This window comes from Strigops habroptila, chromosome 1 (genome assembly GCF_004027225.2).
Source record: "Strigops habroptila isolate Jane chromosome 1, bStrHab1.2.pri, whole genome shotgun sequence".
Classification (NCBI taxonomy): Eukaryota; Metazoa; Chordata; class Aves; order Psittaciformes; family Psittacidae; genus Strigops; species Strigops habroptila.
The window spans coordinates 92,900,427-92,923,461 of record NC_044277.2 but is presented as its reverse complement, the minus strand read 5'-3'; the positions used below and the strand labels follow the sequence as shown (position 1 = coordinate 92,923,461).

The 23,035-nt window shown below is 39.8% G+C and overlaps 2 protein-coding genes across 4 annotated transcripts in view; both read right to left on the bottom strand.

Moving 5' to 3' along the window:
• The window catches only part of CDKAL1 (CDK5 regulatory subunit associated protein 1 like 1), a 395,417-nt gene extending 387,720 nt beyond the window's left edge, over positions 1 to 7,697 (bottom strand). Inside the window, exons 1-4 of the mRNA XM_030489990.1 lie at positions 7,339 to 7,697; positions 6,114 to 6,151; positions 4,297 to 4,463; positions 1,088 to 1,200 (exon numbers count right to left, since the gene is read on the bottom strand). Of these exons, the coding sequence (XP_030345850.1) occupies positions 1,088 to 1,200; positions 4,297 to 4,463; positions 6,114 to 6,122 (289 nt within the window). The 5' untranslated portion in view covers positions 6,123 to 6,151; positions 7,339 to 7,697. The remainder of the gene's footprint in view (positions 1 to 1,087; positions 1,201 to 4,296; positions 4,464 to 6,113; positions 6,152 to 7,338) is intronic.
• Positions 7,698 to 12,304: 4,607 nt separating this feature from the next.
• E2F3 (E2F transcription factor 3) overlaps positions 12,305 to 23,035 on the bottom strand; it is a 42,755-nt gene continuing 32,024 nt past the window's right edge. For 2 of the 3 annotated variants that reach the window (XM_030490001.1, XM_030490018.1), the window contains exons 3-7: positions 21,720 to 21,939; positions 20,983 to 21,141; positions 18,258 to 18,372; positions 15,343 to 15,481; positions 12,305 to 14,635 (exon numbers count right to left, since the gene is read on the bottom strand). In XM_030490001.1, coding sequence (XP_030345861.1) covers positions 14,370 to 14,635; positions 15,343 to 15,481; positions 18,258 to 18,372; positions 20,983 to 21,141; positions 21,720 to 21,939 — 899 coding nt within the window. In that variant the 3' untranslated portion in view covers positions 12,305 to 14,369. The remainder of the gene's footprint in view (positions 14,636 to 15,342; positions 15,482 to 18,257; positions 18,373 to 20,982; positions 21,142 to 21,719; positions 21,940 to 23,035) is intronic. The other variant, XM_030490010.1, reaches the window with a different exon arrangement.

Below are 23,035 nucleotides of genomic sequence, written 5' to 3'. Positions count from 1 at the left end.
TTAGTCTATGAAAAGAGTATACCTACTTCAGAGATGCACTACAAACTAAACTATCACCTGGGTTCCCTAAAATAGTTCAGCACTTGAATAATTCAGTATCTAGTTTCTACTTTGATAAATACAGAAAGATCAACTGCAAAAAAGGGAAATAAAATGCAACTGCTTAGCAATATCATGAGATGCTCCAGAAAACTAACAAGCATTCTATGAAATGAGGAATAAAGTACTTCTAGCAAAATGTCAGTAAAAACAACTTTGCAGTCTTTCAGTATAACCAGGACACAATTTTAAATGCAAGACAGACCAAAACTTGAATTAATGAATAAAATTTTAGATATTGACTAGTCATAAGCTACACAAAATTATTCAGATAATAATTCTCCATTGAAACATAACATCAATCTATGTTTTCAGCTTTCTAGAGCTCCCCCTCACCCCCCAACACATTCTGCATTACGGAAATTAAATGTGGCCAGCAAAATCATGAGTTTGGGATTTTTTGTTTAAGACTGGGGAGGCAGAACAAGATGGCAGGGAGCATTATAAAGTATTTGGAAGAAAAAGAGAAACAGCATTTTCAGCTCTCTTGAATGTACATACAAGATACGATCCTGTATCATCCCAGTTCCATCCAAGGATCATTCACATAGATTAGTTCACCTCTGCTCCAGCAGCAGCAAACACACACATCACTAAGTGACAATACACTTCCTTCCTCCCTCTCTCTCACTTGGGTTTCACCAACTACAATCAGACAACCAGCTAGATTCTGCCCAAGAATTGTCTCTCCCCTCCACTCTTACGTAAACTTTCCAATTAAGTTTAGCAAGTGAAATGCCACAAAAGGCACTGCATGACAGCTTAGACAGCAGCTCTGTCAGGAAAACCTAACCATTCTGAAAGCACTCTTGTAATCATTCTGCTAAATGCCAGGAAAACACTTTACCTCCTCACCTTCAAATCAGAATGGGAGCAAAGGGCAATTTAAAAAAGTTTAATTAAGACTAAACACATTTGCTGACAGCTTGACAGCTTTGAACATTCACCCTAAAAAAACTGAATTATGCCACCTCTCCAACATCGTCACCTGTAATTTTGTATCCATATGCAGCCAGCTGTCCAGCCATATATTCACCATCCGAATTATTGTGAGAACATCCCCATGTACGAATCCAGATTTTCTGAGCACCAGGAATAATGCTGTTAAGTAAAAACAAATGAAAAAGGCAAGTTAAAATACGAACAGGCTTCCCGTTTAAGCCCACTGAACAGACTTAATTAACAGTAATTATCCAAATATAAAATAACCTACACAAATAGTAACACCACCAAAACAGCTGGGTAAGATCATCATAATTATGTGATTTTAGTGTAATGGATTTTAATTCTGGCTGGGATAGAGTTAACCCTCTCCACAGCCACCTGCATGGTGCTGTGTTTTGTATTTGTAATTAAAATAGTGTTGATAACAGACCTGTGTTTTAGTTACTGTTGAACAATGCTTGCACAGCACCAAAACGTTCCGTTTCCCACTGTGCTCCACCCCACCACAAGCAGGCTGGAGATAGACAACAGGTTGGGAGGGAACACGGACAGAATAGCTGAACCAAATTAACCAAAAAGATAAACCATACCAGATGACATCATGCTCAGCAATAAAAAAAAAAAATGAGGGCTTGGTCTTTCCAAACTAGCCATTGTTTTGAGAATGGATGGACATCAGTCTGCTTGTATGATGTGGTTAACGATTGCTCTTGCATTACTTGGAGTTTTTCTCTACTCTTTCCTTCATTTAAATTGTCTTTATTTCAACCCACGAGTTTTCTCACTTTTGCTCTTCCAGTTCTCTCCCCCAGCCTGCTGGGAAGAGGGGTGAGCAAGTGGCTGGGCAGCCGCTCAGTTGTTGGCCAGGGTCAAGCCAGCACAAGCGGCAAGAAAAGAGTTTTAGAATGGAGAAGGTACAAGAGCTGTAGGATAAGAACAAAACATCAACAACAATAAAAAAAACCCACCCCAAAAACAACTTTCTGAAAATTATCGTAACATTTAACAAGTGACTGCTCTGAAATCAGGCCACCAGCAAACAAACTGTTAAGAGCTAAACTGCAGCCTTTTGATATTATGTCACCCATTGATTGGGGTTCCCTCCATGCAAGCTGTCTATAAATTCTTAGCTTAAGCCTGCCACTAGCCACGCAGACATCTGAAAGCTCATATCAATCTTTCTGGCCCATAGAGGCATGGCAGATGTGCACCATGGAGCTAGCACACACAATTGTTTAAGAAACAACAAAAAATTCTGCAAGCAGCTCCCACTGAAACTCTTGGGATAACTGTGTCAGTGAGCTAAAGATGCCAGTGCACTGAAGATGCCAGTGTGCCAGCGCTGAAGAACACCACACAGCCTGAAACACAATCCTTTGCCTTGCCCACATCTTCCCCCTCTCCATGCTGCTTTTTTCAGAGATACTTCCCCTAGCTAGAAACAGAAATTTGTTGATGGAAGATTAATGATCATTAAGTAGACATGTGCAATGTACAATATATTTAGACTTCCTATTGTCTAAACAACATACATTCAATACACTTTTTTGAGTCAAAAACGCTAAAACACAGCCTGTTAGATAGTACACCATACCTGACTAATTAGGAGAATGGAGTGCTGTGATAGATACTGTGAAGTATCTGTAGACCACCAATTCAGCTGCATATGCACTCCTGGCAGAATGGCGTCAATGCACCTTTATGCAGCTTCACAAAGTGTGCACTGTTACACTTACAAAATTTCTTTTGAACAGTAATGAAAAAACAAAATTGCACTTCCTGTGCACACAAGACATGCTTTAATCAATTCCACTGCAGCAGATAATTGATTCTGTTATTATGGGAATCACAAGAAGGAAAGACGCAAAGATACATTCCATAGTTAACGCATACTATTCGCACTGAAATAAAACAGTAACTTCAAAAGGAGTTTGACTATATCACTTGCAGGAGGTACACAAACAAACTACATCCTTTGGAAATCCCAGGTTCCAGAAATCAGTTAGGAAAGACTGAAGCGAGGAAGATGTACCCTTAGTGGAAGAGGATCAGGTCAGGGGATACTTCAGCAAACTGGACACAGGTAAGTCCCTGGGTCCTGATGGGATGCACCCACAAAACATGGATGTACTGGAGACAGTCCAACAAACAGCCATGAAGATGGTTAAAGAACTGGAGTATCTCTCATAAGAGGAGAGGCTGAGAGAGCTGGGACTGTTCAGCCCTTAGAAGGGAAGGCTCAGGGGGACCTTACCAACATATACAAATAACTGATGGGACAGTGCAAAGAGAATGGAGCCAGGCTCTCTTCATTGGTGCTCAGCAACTAGACCAGAGGCAATGGGACAAACTTACACAAGGGAGATTCCCTCTGAACATCAGGAAACACTTTTTCACTGTGAGGGTGACCAAGCACCAGTACTCAGGGAGGTCGTGGAGGCTCCCTCTTTAGAGATACTCATAGAATCACAGAATGGTTGGGTTGGAAGGGACCTTAAAGATCATCATGTTCCAACCCCCCTGCCATGGCAGCGACACCTCCCACTAGACCAGGCTGCTCAAGTCCCTGTGAAACCTGGCCTTGAACACTGCCAGGGATTCTTACACTGTCAAGCTGTACCACAAAACTTTGTTTCTCTTTAAAAAAATGAATGTTGGTAAATAAAAAACAATGAAAGTGTCTTTAGTGTCTTGCCACAAACAGAACATCCCCATATGCAAAAACTATCCAGGCACAATCCTGGCCAACTAACCCTTGGTGACCCTGCTTGAGCAGGGGTTTTGCACAAGATGACCTTCAGAGGTCCCTGCCAACCTCAACACTTTTGTGACTCGCAGAATCTGTTCATATTTCTTATTCCAGATCTCACTGCAGTAGTCAAAAGGCTACTCTGGGACTGCATGTTGAAGAGCTCAGCTGCTGTTTAGGTCATTAAGGTGAAGCAGACCTTAATGTAAGAAACATTTCTCAGAAATGTCTTACACATAAAACCATTTTTCCTGGTCTGATTACTCCATTGATCAGTATCTCAGTCATAACTGATTTCTACAGAAAGTTTGTCAAGGACAAGCAATTTGCTTAGGATTTATTACTTGTTATCACTACATTTCATAAATGCTATTTTACTCATTTTTATCTTGTATTCAAATTTTCCATTATAAGATAGAAACCCTTCCACCTTAGTTTTAGAAGCTGACAGTGCACACTAGATAAGAGAAAAGCAGCAAGACACAGTTGATGGAAGAATTTACCTGTCACTTGGGGGATCATCATCTGCCTGAGTATCTTTTTGTGAATTGCGTTTTCGTACTTTTGGAAAAACATTCTTCATTACAAATTGCCGATCATGTGGTTTCAAGTCTTCTGCTGACACGATATCTTCAATATCTTCAAGCGCCGAATCACAGGCAGCAGGCATCTTCAAGAGGTATTAGGGAAAATTGGTATTAGCAAACATTTGCATACAAAACCAAGGCCTAATATCCAGAGCATACGTTCTCATAAAGAAAAGTCAAATATACTTCTATACATGCCTGCAATATATCGTACATATGAGGCATACTGAGCACACAAATACAATTGACTACCCAGAGATATTTCCTGATGCTCTCTTCTCCCCAGATCTCAAACACAGGCAGGGAGAAAGCCACAAGCCATATAGATTCTTTTTTTAATAATCTGTACCTTGTCATCTTCTAATTAAACAAAAAAACCCTGCAGCTTCCCTAATACGACATATCTAAGGTACAAGTATTTTTAATCATGTCAGGCATCAGTGAAATAATGAGTTCATGTTATGCGATGGATATGCTTCCACTCACATGTCAGAAGAATGAAAGATACAGCATTTTGGTGCCTGCTTCAGAGGCTGTTCTGGCTCTTTTTTTTTGTGTGTGCCAAAAGCAGGTGCACAGTATTTCAATATGTTTTCATTACCCTTCTGAAAACAAACCAAACTATTCCTAGAATTCCTGATCCTACAGGCCTTTCATTTGAATTACTTCATTCATCAGGACAGCAAAATAAGAGTTCTTGTCCTCAGGTACAAGATGTTAAAAACTATACCTAGCTAATATAAAATAGCTAGATTATCATCTGGCTTGTACCATATACTAGAAGACTATTAAGAACTAACTATATTTTCCACTAGAAAGTGTGCGTGTGTATACATATATATGCACATATATCTCCCAGCAAATCTCGAGATCCAGAACAGTTTTCGGGGGGAAGTTATTTGCTACAGGAGACTATAAAAAAAAGTTTCTGCATTAACTACACACCTCACACCATGTTGTCTGTAATTCTTAATCAGAATAAAGTCTGATTTACCATTGGAAACTTTGCTTTGTACATGTCTCAACAGTTTACTAAGGAAATCACAAGGGCATTTCACAGATTTTACAGGGAAAACCCAACACTTTCCTAACTGACAGTGAAAAACAAACAAAACAAAGGAAAAAAGGCTTTAATGTCTTTAAAACCAGATTTCAGGAACAGAAAATTCAGGCTGCTGGCGTACAAAATACTTTCAGCTGTTGCAACTGAATTATTCAAGAAGTTAAACACCTGTGTGTTTTCCCAGTACGAGTCCTTCAGTCAACCTTGCAAAATATACTTCAAAATAACCTGAACCATTACACATCTGCATTTAATTTAAAAGGAATATAATGTCTCAAGGCAGATGCATCTGACAAAGATACTTAAGCATTTAAGCGTTTGTCTAGCTCCCAGCATCTATAAAATAGCGCAGCAAAGGATGAACAAATATAAAAAGCTGTGAAATCTCTAGCAATGAAGAATATTAGGGGGAGGTTACACCCCTTACATTACTTTATACCACCAGTAAATATGTACAAATAGGAAAAGTTATCAACGTAATACAGGGAAGGAAAAAAAAAGCTGATTTGTTCTTTTTTAGCACTCTGCCAGAAAAATATCTGATATAATGAAGCAGCTGGCAAAATAAATAAGCTTAGTTTATTTATTTTAGTTAGTTATTTATTTAGTTAGTTCTTTTAGTTAGTTTTATTTCACATAAGAACGGATATAGCTAAAATAAAATCCATACCTTTTTCATCAAGGTCTAACTCCTCTTGGATAATACTCCTGGGGGAAAAAGACATGGCATGAACACGCAGAACTAGCAGACAGAAAACCATGAGTTCATGTTATTATCCAACAAGCATTCATTTTCCCTTTGCAGATATATGTTCCTCGCTCAGTCTGACCTCATCAAGAGTAGGTACACATGCTGACTGGCTGACAAGGTGGAACAGTAGCCACATTCTCCCTGCTCTTCCATGTGCAGAGGCTGTAATCTTTTTATCCTTCTTTTATAGTCTTTTTTGTCAGAAGTCTGGTTTATTTAAGTTCTTTTAGAATGCCTACAGATTTCTGTCTTTAATCAGGAGATTAAAATTTTGAATGAAAGGAGGAAAAGAGATTAACAGTAAATTTTAGCTAAGACATTCACAACTTTTGGTTTTTAATTGCAAATACAGTGAAGCTTTTTAGACTGGATAACTCAATACCTACACTAGTTCCACATGCAAGCATGACATCACTTCTTCCTAAACAAATAAAGAAATATAGATTCCTGCAGCTACTCTGACAGGCTGACTGAAATAAGAGGCAATAATAAAGTTAGAAATTAACACATTCTTCTGTCAAGTTGTATCTACAGAACTCTATCTTTAAAAAAATTAATGTTAGTAAATAAAAACCAATAAAAGCGTCTTTAACGTCTTGCCACAAACAAAACTTCCCTATCCCTAGTCAATTTCAGTCACCCCTCCTCGATCTTCTTGCTCATACCAAGAGAGTACTTCTTCCCACGGAGAAAACTTCCATCTAGGTGGAAGAGGACTGCTCTTTCATTCATCTACCAACAGGTGTCTCCGGTATAGCCCCAGGCTTTCATGCCGAGGCTTACACAGCGCACACCGAATGGTAACCGTTAATATAAACTAAGACCGACCCACCGCCCAGCTTGGCTCACCGCAAGGCCCCAGGGCCAGCTTATTCCGTGCCCCCGGGCAAGCGGCAGCACGGTGCCGCCTGACCCAGCCCGGAGCCCGGCTGCGCCCAGCCCCTCTCCAGGCTTCCATCCCGCCGACACCACCCGACCCCGAGCAGCAACCCGGCCGCTGCAGGATCCCGCCAGAGGGGCCACCTCCTCCCCCGGCTTCAACGTGGAGCCCTGGGGAGGCCCCGCAGGAGCAGAGCCGGGGGGGGGTACCCGGCCATGGCCGCCACAGCGGGGCACGGTGCGCAGGGCGATCCCCGCCGCTCACCTCCGCCCGGCGCCGCGCAGCCTCAGCTGGGTTCCGCCATCACGGCTGCCGCGCCCCGCCCCGAGCTACCGCGCGGGCTGCAGCGCCGGGACGGCGGCCGGCAGCGGCCAAAAGAACCCGCCGAGCACTGCGGCGCGGCCGGGCGGGGCGGGGCGGGGCGGGGCGGGGGCACGGGGCGGCAGCCCGCCCGCCGCCAGCCCGGCCTTGCCGGTCCCGACGGCAGAAGAGTGGGGTGTTTGACAGCTGCGCCGCTGCTCCCGGCCTTCTCACCGCTGGACTGCCGTACGCGGCGAAGAGCGGAACGGAGCCCTACCCGGAGCTGCGGACAGCGGCGGCGGCTGCTGCTAGGGCCGCTGGAGCCCTAACGCGGCCGCTGCGCCAGTCCGCCCCGGCCCTCAGCGGGGAGCGGGGGAGAAACGGGGAGCGGCGCCGTGAGGGAGGTGTCCCAGGGTCGTCTTCTCGGACGGCGGCGGTTGGAGAGAGCTGCGGGCTCGCCGCCCTCAAAGCGAAGAGGGTGCCTGGACAGGGCCTCGCCGACTTGGCCGGAGCGGTCGAGTCGCCTGTCGAGGCTGGGGTCCGCACGGCATCGGGTTGCCGGGTAGCTGCTGGTGCTGTGCTGGAAACAGCGGGTCCGTGAGCCTGGAGGTGAAGTTGCGGAGCTGAAAGTGGGATTTCCCCCAGCAGTGCCTGAACTGCAACCAACCAGCGCCGGGGCAGCTGCCGAGCACCGCGGCCACGCGTTCTCTGGTCGAGTTTCCTGAATCCTCGGAAACTTGCCTTTGTTTTGTTTGGAAATTAGGTCCAGCAATATACGCGTCCGGTTAAAACAGTTGGATTCCGATGCATCCGATCCAAATGAATGATTAGCTATTTATTCCTGTTAGGACCACAACACTTTTATTTTTAATCAGTAATTTCCTCAAAATATATGCCTAGTAGCGACTTTTCTCCGTAGTCTGGGAGACATTGGTCAAAATATTTAATGTGAGATGGCTAAGGTTTCTGGTACTGTTTCCCTCCAATTTAGGGCTAAAAGCAACTTTTGTGATTAATATTTTGGAAGACATAATTCTGGATGGCTAAAGCTAAGGCTCTAAGCAGGCAGACTCTTATGTGTATAGTTTCCTTGTTGATCAAAGTGTGACAGAGGGTGAGCGTAATATTATTGCTTTGTTTTTAATATACACAGTTAGCCTAAAAAGGTTATTTATATTGCATCTTTAACATATCTGCTTTGGAATAGAAAAGTCATTATTTCTTGTGATGGCATTTTGAAAATTAAGTTACTCTCTTTAGAAAGAACCTCTGGAGTCATTATTTTATTCTCCAGATAGGAGATTATAGTCTCCCTCCAACTGGAGGTAAAGTGAATGAAAGCCCCGAGTGTATTCCATAATAGGCCTATTGGTCTGCTAGCAGATAAAACTCAGCAACTTCTACCCATGAATATAAGTTCTCCTCCCTCTCCTTTTTCTCAAAAACTGGTGCTTATTTTATGTCACGCTTATCTGACAATGTTCACAGGCAAAGAAGGGATAACAATGAGAACAAAGTAACAGGAGAGATTTGAAGAGGAGAACTGGGGCAGAGAGAAACAAGCACTTCATTTAAATCAGTCTTATAAGAACAAATCATTCTGGGCAGGACTGAGCACTATTAATATCACCCTGGCCTCAGGATAGAGTCATTGTTACAGCTTAAGATACATTTGCCTTTGTGATTGGTCTTTGTTTAAGCACACAAGTGCTTCATGGAGATACTCTCAGTGAGACAGTGTGATGCGTAATGCGTTATTTTTGCAGTACTTTTAGCCCAGAAGCGAATGGAGGAAAACGTTTTAAAATCAGTAGTTGCATTCACCTATTTCCAACATCCTCCCTCATAGTACGGTGTAAGCAGTCCTTAGTACGTCAGTAAGTAATGAGATACATATTACCAGTCAGTATTTTAACTGCTTCCTGATAAGGTTAGTGATTCTCTTTCTTTTAGTTTCCTGGATTCAGTTTTCTAAGTATTACGCATGCAGTCCTTCAATTAAACATCTCTATTCTGGAAGCACCGCACTACCCCACGGTTATCTTGACTAGCCAAGTGTTTGCTTAAACAAAACTGGGCAGACAGACATCAGTGATGTTTTATGGTTGACTAAAAGAGCAAAGCACAGAGAGCCTGCAAGACCTATCCAGAAATCTCCAGATGAGACTGAAAAACGCTAGTCATTAATGGGGAGGCTGTGATCTCCAAGAGTGGCTCCCAGGCAGGAATAACCCGAGTCCCATACCTAGTGACATAAATAGGCCATGCTGATCAGTTTCAGCATGATCCAGCAGAGTCCGTCCTTTGCCTTGCTGCCAAGAAGTCATAATATCAAGCAGCCCTTGTGCCAGCACAGTCCTGTTCAGTCCCAGGTTGTAGCAGCAACACGGGAGGCACTCTTTAGGTGCTTTTGAGGATCGGAAATGTAAATTACTTTGTAGCATTTTCATAATAACAAATAAAGCTGCACACAGACTGCTGGTAGTGCAGCAGGTAGCAAAGGAAGCAGATGATTCCCTACCACCTCCTGACTGTAGGGAGAAAGTGTATCTATACCCACCTGAGAAAAGCGCTTTTTAAGAGACAGCAGCTGGCAGTGCAAGTCCCATTTCTGGCCTTCTGTAGACTGGCAATATACATGCCTCAGTTCCTCAAATATCCAGAGAACAGCTCCAGAATACATGCTTTTCAAGTTGCCTGCATACCTTGCTTCCTGCCCTGCAGGGTTGGTAGACTCAAAGACACCAGGCTCGGGCTGGGTTATCATCTTAAGTCATTCCAGGTTTTGCAGGAGTTGCAGGTAGTTGGAAAATGCAAAAACTACTAGGAAAATAAAATGCAAACCTTGGGTTCAGCTCACGGTTAGTAGAAGATACATCCCTAGTTGGTTTAGAGCATCTCAATTATCATCCTTAGGGAAGGCAAACAGCCAGGGAACTGAGGGCCCAATCTTTACATGACAACCCGAATAACATGCAGTTCTGGGTGTAAAAGTAAGCGGGAAGGCACGCAGGAAAAAATGGAGAGCCCTGCATTTAGGTATGAGAAATTGTATTTCTTCCCCTATTCCTACAGTTCAGGTAAATTTGGCTGGTCAGCGACATTCAGTGCCACTCAGAATTGATAGCAACCCATTTTTTCTGTTAGATGTGACACTTTCTCCTTGTCAAGGTTCAGAAAGAAAAAAGTGGGCAAAGAAACTCTGAACTTAAAGGCAAAGCTTTCTGCTGATCTTTGCTGAGCTGTAGAGTAACATGAAGGCCAATCTCACTTCAGCAGAAAAGCAAAATGAGGAGATGACCTCTCCTTGTTTATGCTTTTGTTAATATCAGTCCATTGATTTTGCTATACAGGCTTTTGATTCACTTAATCTTGAGAATTGCTGGCTCTGGGCACACTAATGTCATTGTGCATTAACTGTGTCACATACAGAAAAAAAATAGCTTATACTGCTAAATTTAGTGCTTCTAAACATGTAGTAATGTTTCATGCTACAAGAAGTACCTTACATATTTTTCATACTTTATTTCTGTTACGAAAATGCCCATGTCTGCATCAAAACAGTGGTGGAATTAACGCTTTCAGGTATAAGTCAGAAAGAATAGAAAGTGATGGCATCTGTCATTTGCAGGTAGAACAGTTCTCACTGTAGATTCAAGGGCATGAAGCCCTCTTTTTTTAAACTCACGTGTTAAAGAGTGTGTAGTTGCCCATCATTCAGCCTGGTTTTGACAGATTTCTCAGAATCCTTTTCCATCTGTTTGCAGCCAAGGAATGCAGCACATACAAGCCCCAGTAAAACCTCTTGCAACTAGTAGTTATACATTGAATAATGTTGAGATACACCATGCTAGCTCAGGAGAGCAGAATTAGGTATTTTAACTGGCTGTTATTTCTTTTTTTTCTCCTGCAACTCAGCACATCTAAAGTTTACAAGGCAGATGCAGAAAGCAGGAGGAGGAGGAGAGAAAATTACATGACAACTGGCTATCAGTAGCAGGTTCTAGGGGCAAAGAAGTGCTTATGGCATATACAAGACAGAAAACCCAAGACAGGCCAGGGAGCTATGATGGATAGGACAAAAAGAGATTTACTGTCATCTCTGCCTCTAAAGGAGATCAGAGAACACATCCTCTAGCACTTCTGTATTATTTATTGGGAACATAGAAGAACAGAGGATTGTCTCCGTAATCCTCCTTTCAGTACTGCTGTGTGCAGAAGTGAAGAGTATGGACTGGTGCGTGAAGAGATAAAATAGTAGCCTCCTCCTTGTGTGCAGGGAAGATGACAAGATGTACTTGTTCAGAAGTGTTAACATTTAAGCAAACAACCATATTACTGTGGTTTTACATCTTCATAGCTTTTTTTTGTTTCAGTAATCAATAGCTGTGCATCTAGAAAGGGGCAGCACCAAGAACAGAGAGGGAGTACAAGTTTGTAAATGCACATCTAGTGCACAAGACTGTTGGAGATGACTGAAGTAAACAGAACTCCTTCATTTCAAAGCTACCATTAGGAATGTTCTGCGGAATTATCAGTTGGAAGGTTAAACAGATCCTCAACAATTTCTTTCTGTGATTTAATCTTAGAATAACCCAATTTTTGTGAATTTTGCGAGAAGTCTGTTCATAATTCGTACAGGGGGACTTGTGTTATTCCAACCTCTGCGTCTCCTACTGTGTCTGTTTTACATATGTCTTTTATTCTTGTTTCACTCTGACTTTAAAAAAACCCCGCTGAACTTATTATTAGCATAATAAAAAAATGGGATTGAAACCTATCTGGTGTCAAATGAGTATGAGTACTAATAATGAAAATAGTAACAGCTAGGTTAGGTTCCAAGAAGCAGCATGATAGGCACCAAGCGCAAGAAGAATTTAAGTAGCTGTATACAAATCTAAACTCTTTAAAAAATCCTTTTTATTGATTCATTACCATACAAAATTTATTCAAATTACATCCATTTGAAGTGGTAAGATCACAGCTAGAGAACAGGTCATCCTTTAATAAATCTATTTACAAAACTCACCATAAAAGCTTTTTGTTGTTGTGTTTTGGGGGGGTTGTTTGGGTTGTTTTTTTTTTTTCCATTTTGTATTTTTTTTTACAGTATTTTACAGAGGTTTATTTTGTGGGTTTTTTTTAAACTAGCATACAATGCAAAGCTAAGGTAGGTTAGTATTTTGCCCACACACATTGGGACAAGTGTTAAATTTATACAAAAAAAAAAAAAAGAAAAAAAAAAGAAAAAAAAAAGATGGTCTGCATTAGTCTTCATTTTCTCTTCCTCACAAAAGTGCCCCTTTGTCTCGCAAGTCTTCATGCTCACACAACTTTTACTTTCCTCTTCCACAAGACTTTAAATACTACAATTTTATTTACAGATCCACATCTAAAAAAACTCTTAAAAAATTACAAACCAGCTAGAAAATATTCTGGCAGTGTTTTACAAATTAATTCTATTGTACAAAACTGCTAGATAACTAAAGTGTGAGTTGAGAACATACGTCAACTTAAATACAACTGCTGAATGATCTATGCACACATTTGTACATATAAACACACACTTAACACTGTTTAACAGTTCTTTGTGTTGCCCTTTATACATTTGTTATATTCCAAAACTCACACAGTCATACAATTTTCTTATTAGTACTGTGACTTCTTGCCTTTTCATGTGTGAGCTTTCATAGCAGCAACTCAATGGTACCAGAAAACCTGCATACATCATATTCTACTACAGTACAAATAGTACTAATTTTCTGAGTATGTCAGATAAGCACAACAATAATGCAAACAAAAGGATTATATGGGCATCATCTAATCTACATTAATTTAGCCCAGAACATGGCAACATATTTTACACTAGGAAAAAAAAAAAAAAAAAAATTATTTAAGACTTCTTAGAATTCCTCTCACGTTCAAAAAAATAAATATTGATACTATACTATACTACCAAAGATCTTCAAAAAATAAATGCAATTCAGTTGATGTGGTACTTACAGTTATGTACTTTGGAAAAAAATTAGTTCCATTTTGCTGGCGAAGAGAATTATAAAAAGCTGTAAGCAGAGGAAGCTAACCCACTGAGATAAATATGATATATTGAACAAACAAAGCTTGGCATAAGTGTTTTCCATAGAGGGAAAAACCCACAGTGCATCTCTAGTAGGCACTTAACACAAAGCCCCACTTAGTACCACAAAAATTTATGTACCAGTTCTAATGCACACTGGGGCAGTAAAATTGAACTGTGCATCTTCGTTCTAGTTTAAAAAAACAACCAACAAAAACTACTTCCACACGCGCGCACACACAAGCCTTTTTAAAAATCTGTGATTACTACGAGAAGTGGCAGAACTTTACACTTTTCAATATTTGCAATATACACCATATTTACAGTGTATTTTTTTTTTTATTAAAAGCTCTTAAGGACATAAGTATTTGACCTCATAATGAGACATATACACAGCTCAAAATGAGCATTATGACAGCAATTTAAACATTCCCACAAGTAGCTGAAGAATCCCATTTCACACTTTCGCATTACTTCATATTCATGTTCACTGCAGGTACAATCCGTGTTGTGACACTCAAAAGACATGCATTCTCTGCAGAAGGCACGACCTGAAAATACTATTATAAAATTGTTATTTAGGACTAAACCAGTTCGTTGAGCCCTTCTCCGTAAGCCCACTTGTCACGGTAAGCAGAGACTGGGGGAGTGTGAAGACAAAACATTTACGGTCACCTACTTGCACTTGCTGACTCACAGGGCGCTGGAGCTCAGGGTCAAGGAGAAGGCCTTGATGTAAAAGCCATCACTTGTTGTTTATAGTATTTTAGGGAGTATTTAATTAAAATATCAGCACTGTTTGAGAGCCTAGTTTATTTAATAATGCTATTTTATAGTAAAGAGGGGACAACTTTGAATGACGGCAGGTTTTTTGATTCCATTAAAAACATGATTTAGACATGGACAGCATTTTAGAGAATCAGCTGTATATAAATTCATCCACCAGCGAAGGAAGCTTCTCTAAATCATAAGCATCAAAGAGGTCACTGATGCCTTCTTCATCCCCAAGGCTCAGCAAATAATCTTCCTGAAGCAGAGGAGGCAACAAATTCACAAATGGTCCTTCAAAGTTTGAGGGAATTTGGTCCTCGGTCTGCTGTAGAAGGTTGGCTGGAGAAGCCAATGGAGAGATTGTTGCCATATTTACTGAGCAGTCACCTTGTCCTGAGTTAGCAGAAACCACTTCTGTAAGGAGGGAGAGAAAAAGTAAAGATAACACATTTCATCTGATTAGAAGTATCAGACATGGGTCAAAGTAACGACTGAATAAAGGGCTTTTCATAAAGCATCATTTCAGCAAGAAAGGGGCTCCATGCAATTTCTAGCTTGTTTTTGATATGTTACAAAGGGCTTCTCAGAAATGCTCATGTGGCTGTCACCATTGACTTTTCAACTAAAATTTTATTTTACAAGGTTTAACGAAATACTGGGGCGGTGGAGGGGTGGAAATCAGGTCTACCAAGAAATGCCCATTTTCCACTGGAATTCAAGTCAAAGAGAAAACTTTCTAGGCAAGAGATGTCATTAGTGACACTACATTACTATGTAGCTGCATATACCCATACACAGGGATTTCTCCCTCTTGTGTTGAGGTGAATCTTTGCTGCTACTCTCCTATTTGAAAATACAAAAGGAGCAAAATTGTTTCTTTTTCAATATTGCACAAACTCTGATTACATATGATATGCAAATAGGAAACTTGTTTTAAACAACTGATGCAGAAGAGAACATATTTCCCACTACATAAACCAGTGTAAAATCACTAACTTAGCTTTTTAACTTCTTAGAAAAATAAAGCCAATAAATAAGAAGCTGGATATCTGAAGTTCAAAATGAAATCTTGAATAAGAGCATGAAGGATGGCCATTAGCACTACAAAGATATAATCTTACCTTTGGAAATGGTTTTGGAAATATTTCCATTGTGGTCCTGACTATAGGTTTTCATTGGACTGAGGGCATCATTTTCCTCTGGGCACAGGTAAACTTCAATAGGTCCTTGAGTACTAGATAAATGTATCAATGCACTCTGCTAAAAAATAAAAAACCCACCAAACATCAGTTAGGTGTTATACCAATGAACACAACAGAATATTGACGATACGGAGTGAATTCTTACTGGGGTGTGAGTGTTTGAATATATTTTTTATTAATCAAAAGAACCTGAAATCCCCCACACATTTTTCTGAATATGTGAAAGACTTGGCTGATGTATCTTGTAGACAGGAAGAGAACATAAAAGCTTCTGCCACTGTCGGTAGTGCGCAAATCTCAGAAGCCCACCATTTTATGTGTTGTGTCATAGCCAGAGAGGTGTAAAGGACTGAACTTCTAACATTTTCTTACAACCACAATAACCTGGAGCGTTCTGATGGAATGGAACTACAGGATGAAAGTCACAGCTTCATTCATAACAATATTATTAGATGTATTTGTGTAAATGTTTCTGCTTTAAAAGGCTGTCAAAACATCTTTCCCACTCCTCCAAAAACTTTCAGCAGTTACTCACACTGGACTTAAACAGCTACATGCTGTTTCCCTGTTTATCAGGGAAGTTTTTCCAAACAACAAAAAAAGAACAACTGATGCCATTTTCTTCACCCAAACTTACTTACATAAGTCCTTCTGCCCCCTCACGGCAGCAATTCTGATGGTGGTTCTGAGTAACAGGAACTCATAATTCCCCATAAGAAGTTACATTTTCTTAACTTTAATGCATCGATGCAACAAAACAAGATGACATGTATAGACACTGAACATCTGGAAAGTTGCTCTTTGTGTTACGATGGAAAATTCATAGACGACTGGTTAAAAATAAACCTGCTCCAATACCTCTTTGCAGACTTGTTTGAAATACATTTTATTGTGCCCTTTGACAAAATAATTCAGAAGTCCTCATACTGTTTGCATTCTGACAGTTATGTAACATAATAGACAGCATTTACAAACACAGAGAACAACTGAACAGGGATTCCCCAGGGCAAAGAATACATTTAAGAGTGCTTAGGGCAGTGCTTTAGATAATTAGGAAAAAAAAAAAAAAGGAGATGGAAAGAGCAGGAGTTCGAGAAGGTACTGTTGAGTGACTGGGGCATGCAAAAAAAGACACCGAAATGTAACTGCAAGTGAGAGAAAGAAATAGGACTTTACTGCCTGAAGCTGTAAATTAAATAAGTTGGGTATAGGGGATAAGAGAGGTCTAGGCACTAATTTTAATGATTGCGTGCCTGATCTTACTGGATTAAAAAAAAAAAATCAAAGTGTAAAGCCTAGGGGAAAGAAACAGGAAAGCAAGCAATGATAACAGTATGTATTTATGGATACTGATAAAAGATGTCCCTTCCTCACTGTAGCAAAATTATTTATTCTTCTAAAACCTTCACCTAGGTTCAAAGGGGAAATTAAGGGCAAAGGCAGAACACAAAAAACCCGCAGTAAAAAAAGGAAAAAGAATAATAGAAAAAGGGATGGAAACCATAATGAGTCTAAGCAAGTGAAGAATAATCTTAGGGAAAGAAGCAACTGGTAGGGATGGAGGAATAATGCAGAGGTATGAACACAACACATGAGAGTTTGGAAGTTAGCCTATCTCTAATTGCTCCTTGAGTGAAGAAATTAGGTATACTTTTTGAATCCCTAAAGCAGTGGTTTGCACAAATTACTTGAGTTTGCCCAACGTACTTGGGTCTGTCATAACAACTGGGAACTGTAAAGGAGCATACTTTTGCCACCAAGAGATAAAATCCCAGGAGCAGCTGGACCATGTGGTTCATAAACCACGAGAGGAATGAAGAAAAGTAAAGCTACTCCCTGAGGATATCTTCAAAGAAAAGCCACCTGAAGAATTTTTTTCTCTGCAGTTGTGTCATAGGTAAAGGAAGCAGCTAAGTTACCCTAGACATCTACTTGAGATAAGGAAAAGAAACAAAATGAGGGTGAAAAAGTGAGAGCCAGACATCTCATACACAAAAAAGGCAGCACTCGGAGAGAGAGAGAGAATGTGGCTTGAGCAGCAAGGAGCAACAGAAGAGGGACACAGATGAACAAAGACAGCTTCAGAAATAGAAGTACTTACAATAAAATAGAAAAGGAAATCCCCACCCCCTTCAGACTTCACAATAACAAAGTGCACTAGCACAATGTACAGTGTTCTAGAGATGTACAACATCAGTGTCCATGAAGCAAAGATGATGATGGAAGAAGGATGGGCAAGAATGGATTCTAGGAGTAAAACACAAAGTTTCTACAATAACTGTAATACTTCAGGAAAGAAAATCCTACATTAAAACATATGTCTCAATAAATTAAGATATCAGTAATGAGAGTCAGCAAGACGCTTAAGGCATTAAGTTATCCATGAACTTTATAACTAAAACTACATGAAGTGTGTGGGGGGGAAGAGCTAAATCTCTTAAGAGAAAGATTTTTACATGGTTACAAACAGAAAATTTCAACTGTTAAGGAAGAATTCTTCTTCACATATAACATGGTTGAAGAGAATATCTATAAAGAGTGTGGATTACTCCAAAGGAAAGCTAGAATTGAGAGAAGAGGAACAAATAGTGTTTGCCCTGTGTAAATTGATTTTAAAAGTTCCCCCTTCCTTTTTATGAAAAAAGGAAAAGAAAAACCAAACAAACAAAAACCCCACCAACATCTCTCTAAAGTTTGTAAAACAGATGAATATAGATTGTATGCCAATATAATCCCACTTGGGCACCAGTTACCACATCAAGATTCACAATACACTTGCTCCATCTACAGAAAAATGATATATAAGCTGGCAGGAAACACCAGGTTCTCCTTACCTCCGCTGGGTCAGGCACTTCAAGTCTTGTTTCTGGAGGAGCTTTCACAACTATAACAGTTTGGTCTTTAAGGCCACTAATTTTTCTAATATCTTGGTACGTCACGTAAGCTAATGTAATCACTGTTAAGGAATTTTTCAACCTGGGTTACAACATATTCAGACTATTAGAAGACACAGAAGTTTTTGAATTATTTTTGCATTTTCTCTATTCTCTCTGCTGGTTGTGATTGCAGTGAAACTGTGCGAGAACTTCCCTTTAATCTAACAACTGGGGCCACTACCAAGGGACAAAAGGGATTCTCTATGCTGAGTGCTTCTCTCTTCTCCTTTACACACGTAAGGCTACATAAGCAAACCTCAACAACCTGAAATTACTTACAGATTGCACAAAGCAAAATTCTTTAGACACTCGCTATTAAAATGCAGAGAACTGGAAATCACAGGAAGAAAAAAATATGAAGGAATTTTCAGTTGCATGATACAGATGCACATACACAATGCATTTTTGAGGTCATCAACAAAACCATTGTTTCAGTTTTCATTTTAGGGGCTTTTGTAAACATTTATACAACATATAAAAATATAAATGTATAAATATTTATACAACATTCATATGTATGTATATTAAATATATAAAATTATTTCAAAAACCTATTTAAACAATTAAAAAACTTGACAGTGCAGAAGGTCGATTCCTGCATAAGTGTGGAATGAAAATGAGTATTTTGCTGTTCAACATAAATTTGTAGTGTTTTGGTGAGTTACTGCATGGCGGTACCTCACATACTGATCCATGTACCCAAGGTGTCACAGTGCTTTTGGTCATGAAAAGAACTGTGAAACGACCACAACTGCATGCAAGCACTTCCAGCTCTTTAGTTTTGTCATCTATGAGATATCTAGCATAATGTTTATTCCATAGAAACAAAAAGCCTAATTTATTATTATAATTCTCGGGGGTGTAAGTGTGAACCATTTTGGTAAATGTGTACTGTTACCATGCAGTACAGCAAGACAGCAAAAACCACCAATACATCTCACATCTAACCTGGGCCAAACAGGTCAAGAGGCAAAACAACAGGCCAGCTTTCACCCAAACAGCTTTTACCATTCCTTTAGTGATATTTAGTAAGGTTTGCAAAGGCAGAATGCAAATTACAGCAACAGTGGCTGTCACTATACACACAAAGGATTGCATGGTTTTCAAATAAAATAACAGTCTTCATTGCAGTAGCTAAAGGCTCCCCATGTTAATGCTGGGCACACCCCAACCATTCAAGGTAGCAATTGGTTACTTTCTGATTCCGTTTGTAAGGGAGACGAGGGAGCACACTACCTAATTGTAAGGCACAAAAAACCTTCAAAAGCAGAAACTTCGTCTTCAGTGATGAAGCAAAGCAAGAGGCTTCTCACCTCCATGAGTATTCAGCATGTCATCTCATGTCAGTGTTCAGTGAGGTGAGCAAAAGACAGTACTAAGACACATTCAGATGCATTCCCAGGTTTCGCACTTCTGCATTCCTCAGTACTCACTAGTATTATCAGTAAACTTAAGAGTCACAGAAGGATTTGGGCAATACTCTCGTAAATCCAAAAGCATGAGGCCAACATGCTGCTAATGCTGATCCTTCCTCGCCCATCCCCATGGGAGCTGCCAATGACAGGGCAGGGATCTCTATCACAGGAACCGGCACTATAAAAACAGAGAATTGTTATGCTCAGTTTTGTCTTGCTTAAATCTCTTCATGGATCAAGCTCTTAGCTGAAGGCAGTGCTGAGCCACTCCCTGTGCCATTTGGTGATCTCTGCTTACCTCTCGAAATGTGTATGAAAGCTAATCAAAAGACAATATTTACATAGTTCGCATACTTTTTACTGACACTCCCATAGTATTTTCTATCCTTCAGGACAGAGAGTAAGTCCACCTTATTTAGGTGCTCTTTAAGAACTACTTATTATATAAAGTAATAAAAGTTTTCACATCAGCATTTAATAAAATGCTTTCTTCTGTTGCCAATAGGTGGGAAATCTAGTGAAAATGAAAAATGGTTAATTACAAGGGGTATTAACAGCCAAATTACCATAAATCGTATGAACCTTTTGCAATTGAGCATTGCTCTTATATTAAATAATTCAGTCTAAAATAAAGGTTTAATGAGCTCTCAAAATGTCTATGATATTCTGTTATAGATTCTCTAACCAGAGGAATCTGAAGACTTGTTCCAAGTTTCAGACTAAACTGACTCCCTACTTTATTTTCCTCTCTATGCCTGTAATTTATATACACATCAGTTTGAATTAAAAAATTAAAAAGTAATGAGTACAGACAACTGTTACCTCAGCAAAGACTTTGCCTGCACGTCTTTACAATTACTGCACACCTAAAAACAGGGTTTGCTTTAGGATCACAGTAGTTGAAAAAGCACAGGGTTGTTGGATGTTTTCACTCAATCAGCTAGATTCTTGGTTCTGCTCTATGTAAACGTGGATGTTAATGGGCTCCTTCATATACCACTTTCTCTTTTTTCCTTTGTTTTTGGGACATTCCAGAAGCAGTACAGATGCAAGTGGCTAAAGTAACTTTTATATAGAACTATATAAAAACCCATTAGTCAATTTGAAATTTCTAATACTTTGTATCACATTATGTAGAGGAATTCTCCTAGTATTACAAGACACAGCAAGGAGACTGGCCAGCTTTGAGGTTTTGGGAAAAAGGATATCTCTGATTCTCCGAGTCCTCCGTTAGCAGCTTGAGGTCCAGGGTGCAGCTTTGGATTAGCTCATCCAGTTTCTTCTCTTCCTGAGTCAGTTCAGTCACCTCCTTTGTGAGGCCTTGACGCTGTGCCAGCATGCCACCATCCTCTGACAGACTGCAGCCCCTATGGGTACAAAGGAGGAAGACAGTCTTTCAGCATTTGTAAAACTTGACCCTATGCTATGAAAAAGGGAAGAGGCAGGGTTTTACACTCCAGATTAAGTTCTTAGCCCTTTCTCCCTAAACCTGCCCATAGCAAATCAACATAAACTATGCTTTCCAGAAAAAGCATCTTTTTGTCATGACAACACATTTTGGAACTGCCACTGAGATGGAAAAGTTGAATATTTCTAAGCACTTCCAAAATCTTGCTTCTAGCTCCCCTCTATTCTAACCATACTCTGAAGAAGACTGAGGAAAGCACTAGGTAGAGATGCATACCTAAAAACTTACTCCACTTGCAGAACCAAATGAGTTAATCCAGTATTTGGACAAAACTCTAGTTTCTAATTTCCCTGACAAACACTATTTATACACTGAAAACCTGTCTTAACAGGAAAAAAAAGCTTTATCTTGATGGAAGGCATTTTGGATGATTGCTTGGAGCACAGTTTTAGAATGGAAAGTGGGAGAAGAAAGACACCACTGCACCGTGACAGTGAAATCAGCCAGCAGGAACAGAAAAGGATAATGAATACTCACATCCACTGAATGTTGTTTTTGGATTTTTTCTTAATGAGATGGATGCCTTCCAGTACATTGGTGATATCGTAAATCCTCCTTTTTTGCACCTTGAGGACCTCTGCTGCTCTGTTCAAATCTAAGACCCCATCAGGAGATTGGCTCAGCAACTGAATGAACTTCTTTGTAAGAAGGCCAAGTGATGTATCATACCGAGTCTTTTCTGAAGGAGATTTTGGAGCTTAGAAAGAAAGAGGGGAAAAAAAAAAAAAAAAAAGAAAATAATCGATTTTCCTCATTTTGGTTCTGAAAGCAGCATCCAGAAGTGAGAGGATACATATTACAGATATTCCTTTCATTTTTACTAAAGAAATCCCTCAAACCTCTGCGTTAAGACACAACTTACCACTGGGTATTTATTTGTATTTCAAGATGTACTTTTCCAAAAGTCACAGGTACATGAGCAAATACATACATTTTTTTAAATGCAAATATTTTCATTAGTCTGACTTATACATATAGCAATATTTTACTTAGGCTTTCACTATGTGTATTCTTAATAGTATTTTTAGTACCTATTTATTCTGGCAGCAATACCAAAAATTCCCCTATGACTCTCCTTCATCAGGCTGATAGCCAGCTTTCATCAGGGTTTGATTTTCCCCTCTTGTAAGATAAGTGTTTCACATGCAATTAAACAGGACTTAGGTGTACTTCAGTGGGTGAACACAATGACAGATTCCATCAGTGCCAGACTCCACAGCTTACAGAAAATTCTAGTGAATTATAGGAGACTGATGTAATTTATAATTATCATTTCCTCATAACCAAACAATGCTCAAACTGGGCAAAAGTATCCACTTCTGTATTAGAAGCCAACAAACGGCTTGGATCTTACTAGACAACTCGCTGTTTTCATGCACAAATGCAGCATCTATACACGTAATAGATGTGCTTTTTAGAGTTTAAATACTTAGAATAATTTCTAATTCTAAATGTTCTAAATGTTCTAATTCTAAATGTTCCCTTTGTGTCAAGGGAAATGAACCAGCCATTATTAGAAGTCTGTTGGGTTGGTGCATATCAAACCTTTCATTTGCTTCAAATATTATGCAGATTGGATCTTAGGCTGATCTGATGGTCATTTTGATGTTTTCAAGGTTCAGGTCCCACATTTAATTGCAGAAATCAATCAAAACTGAAATCCTACATGAAAGCGAACTTTCAGATTATCCTGAAATATTTTGAAGAATATGATGGCTTTTCAATGAAAACCAAGCATGTCTGCAAAGAGAACCAGCTAGTTGTATGTCAGTCTTTGACAGACTCAGGCCTTG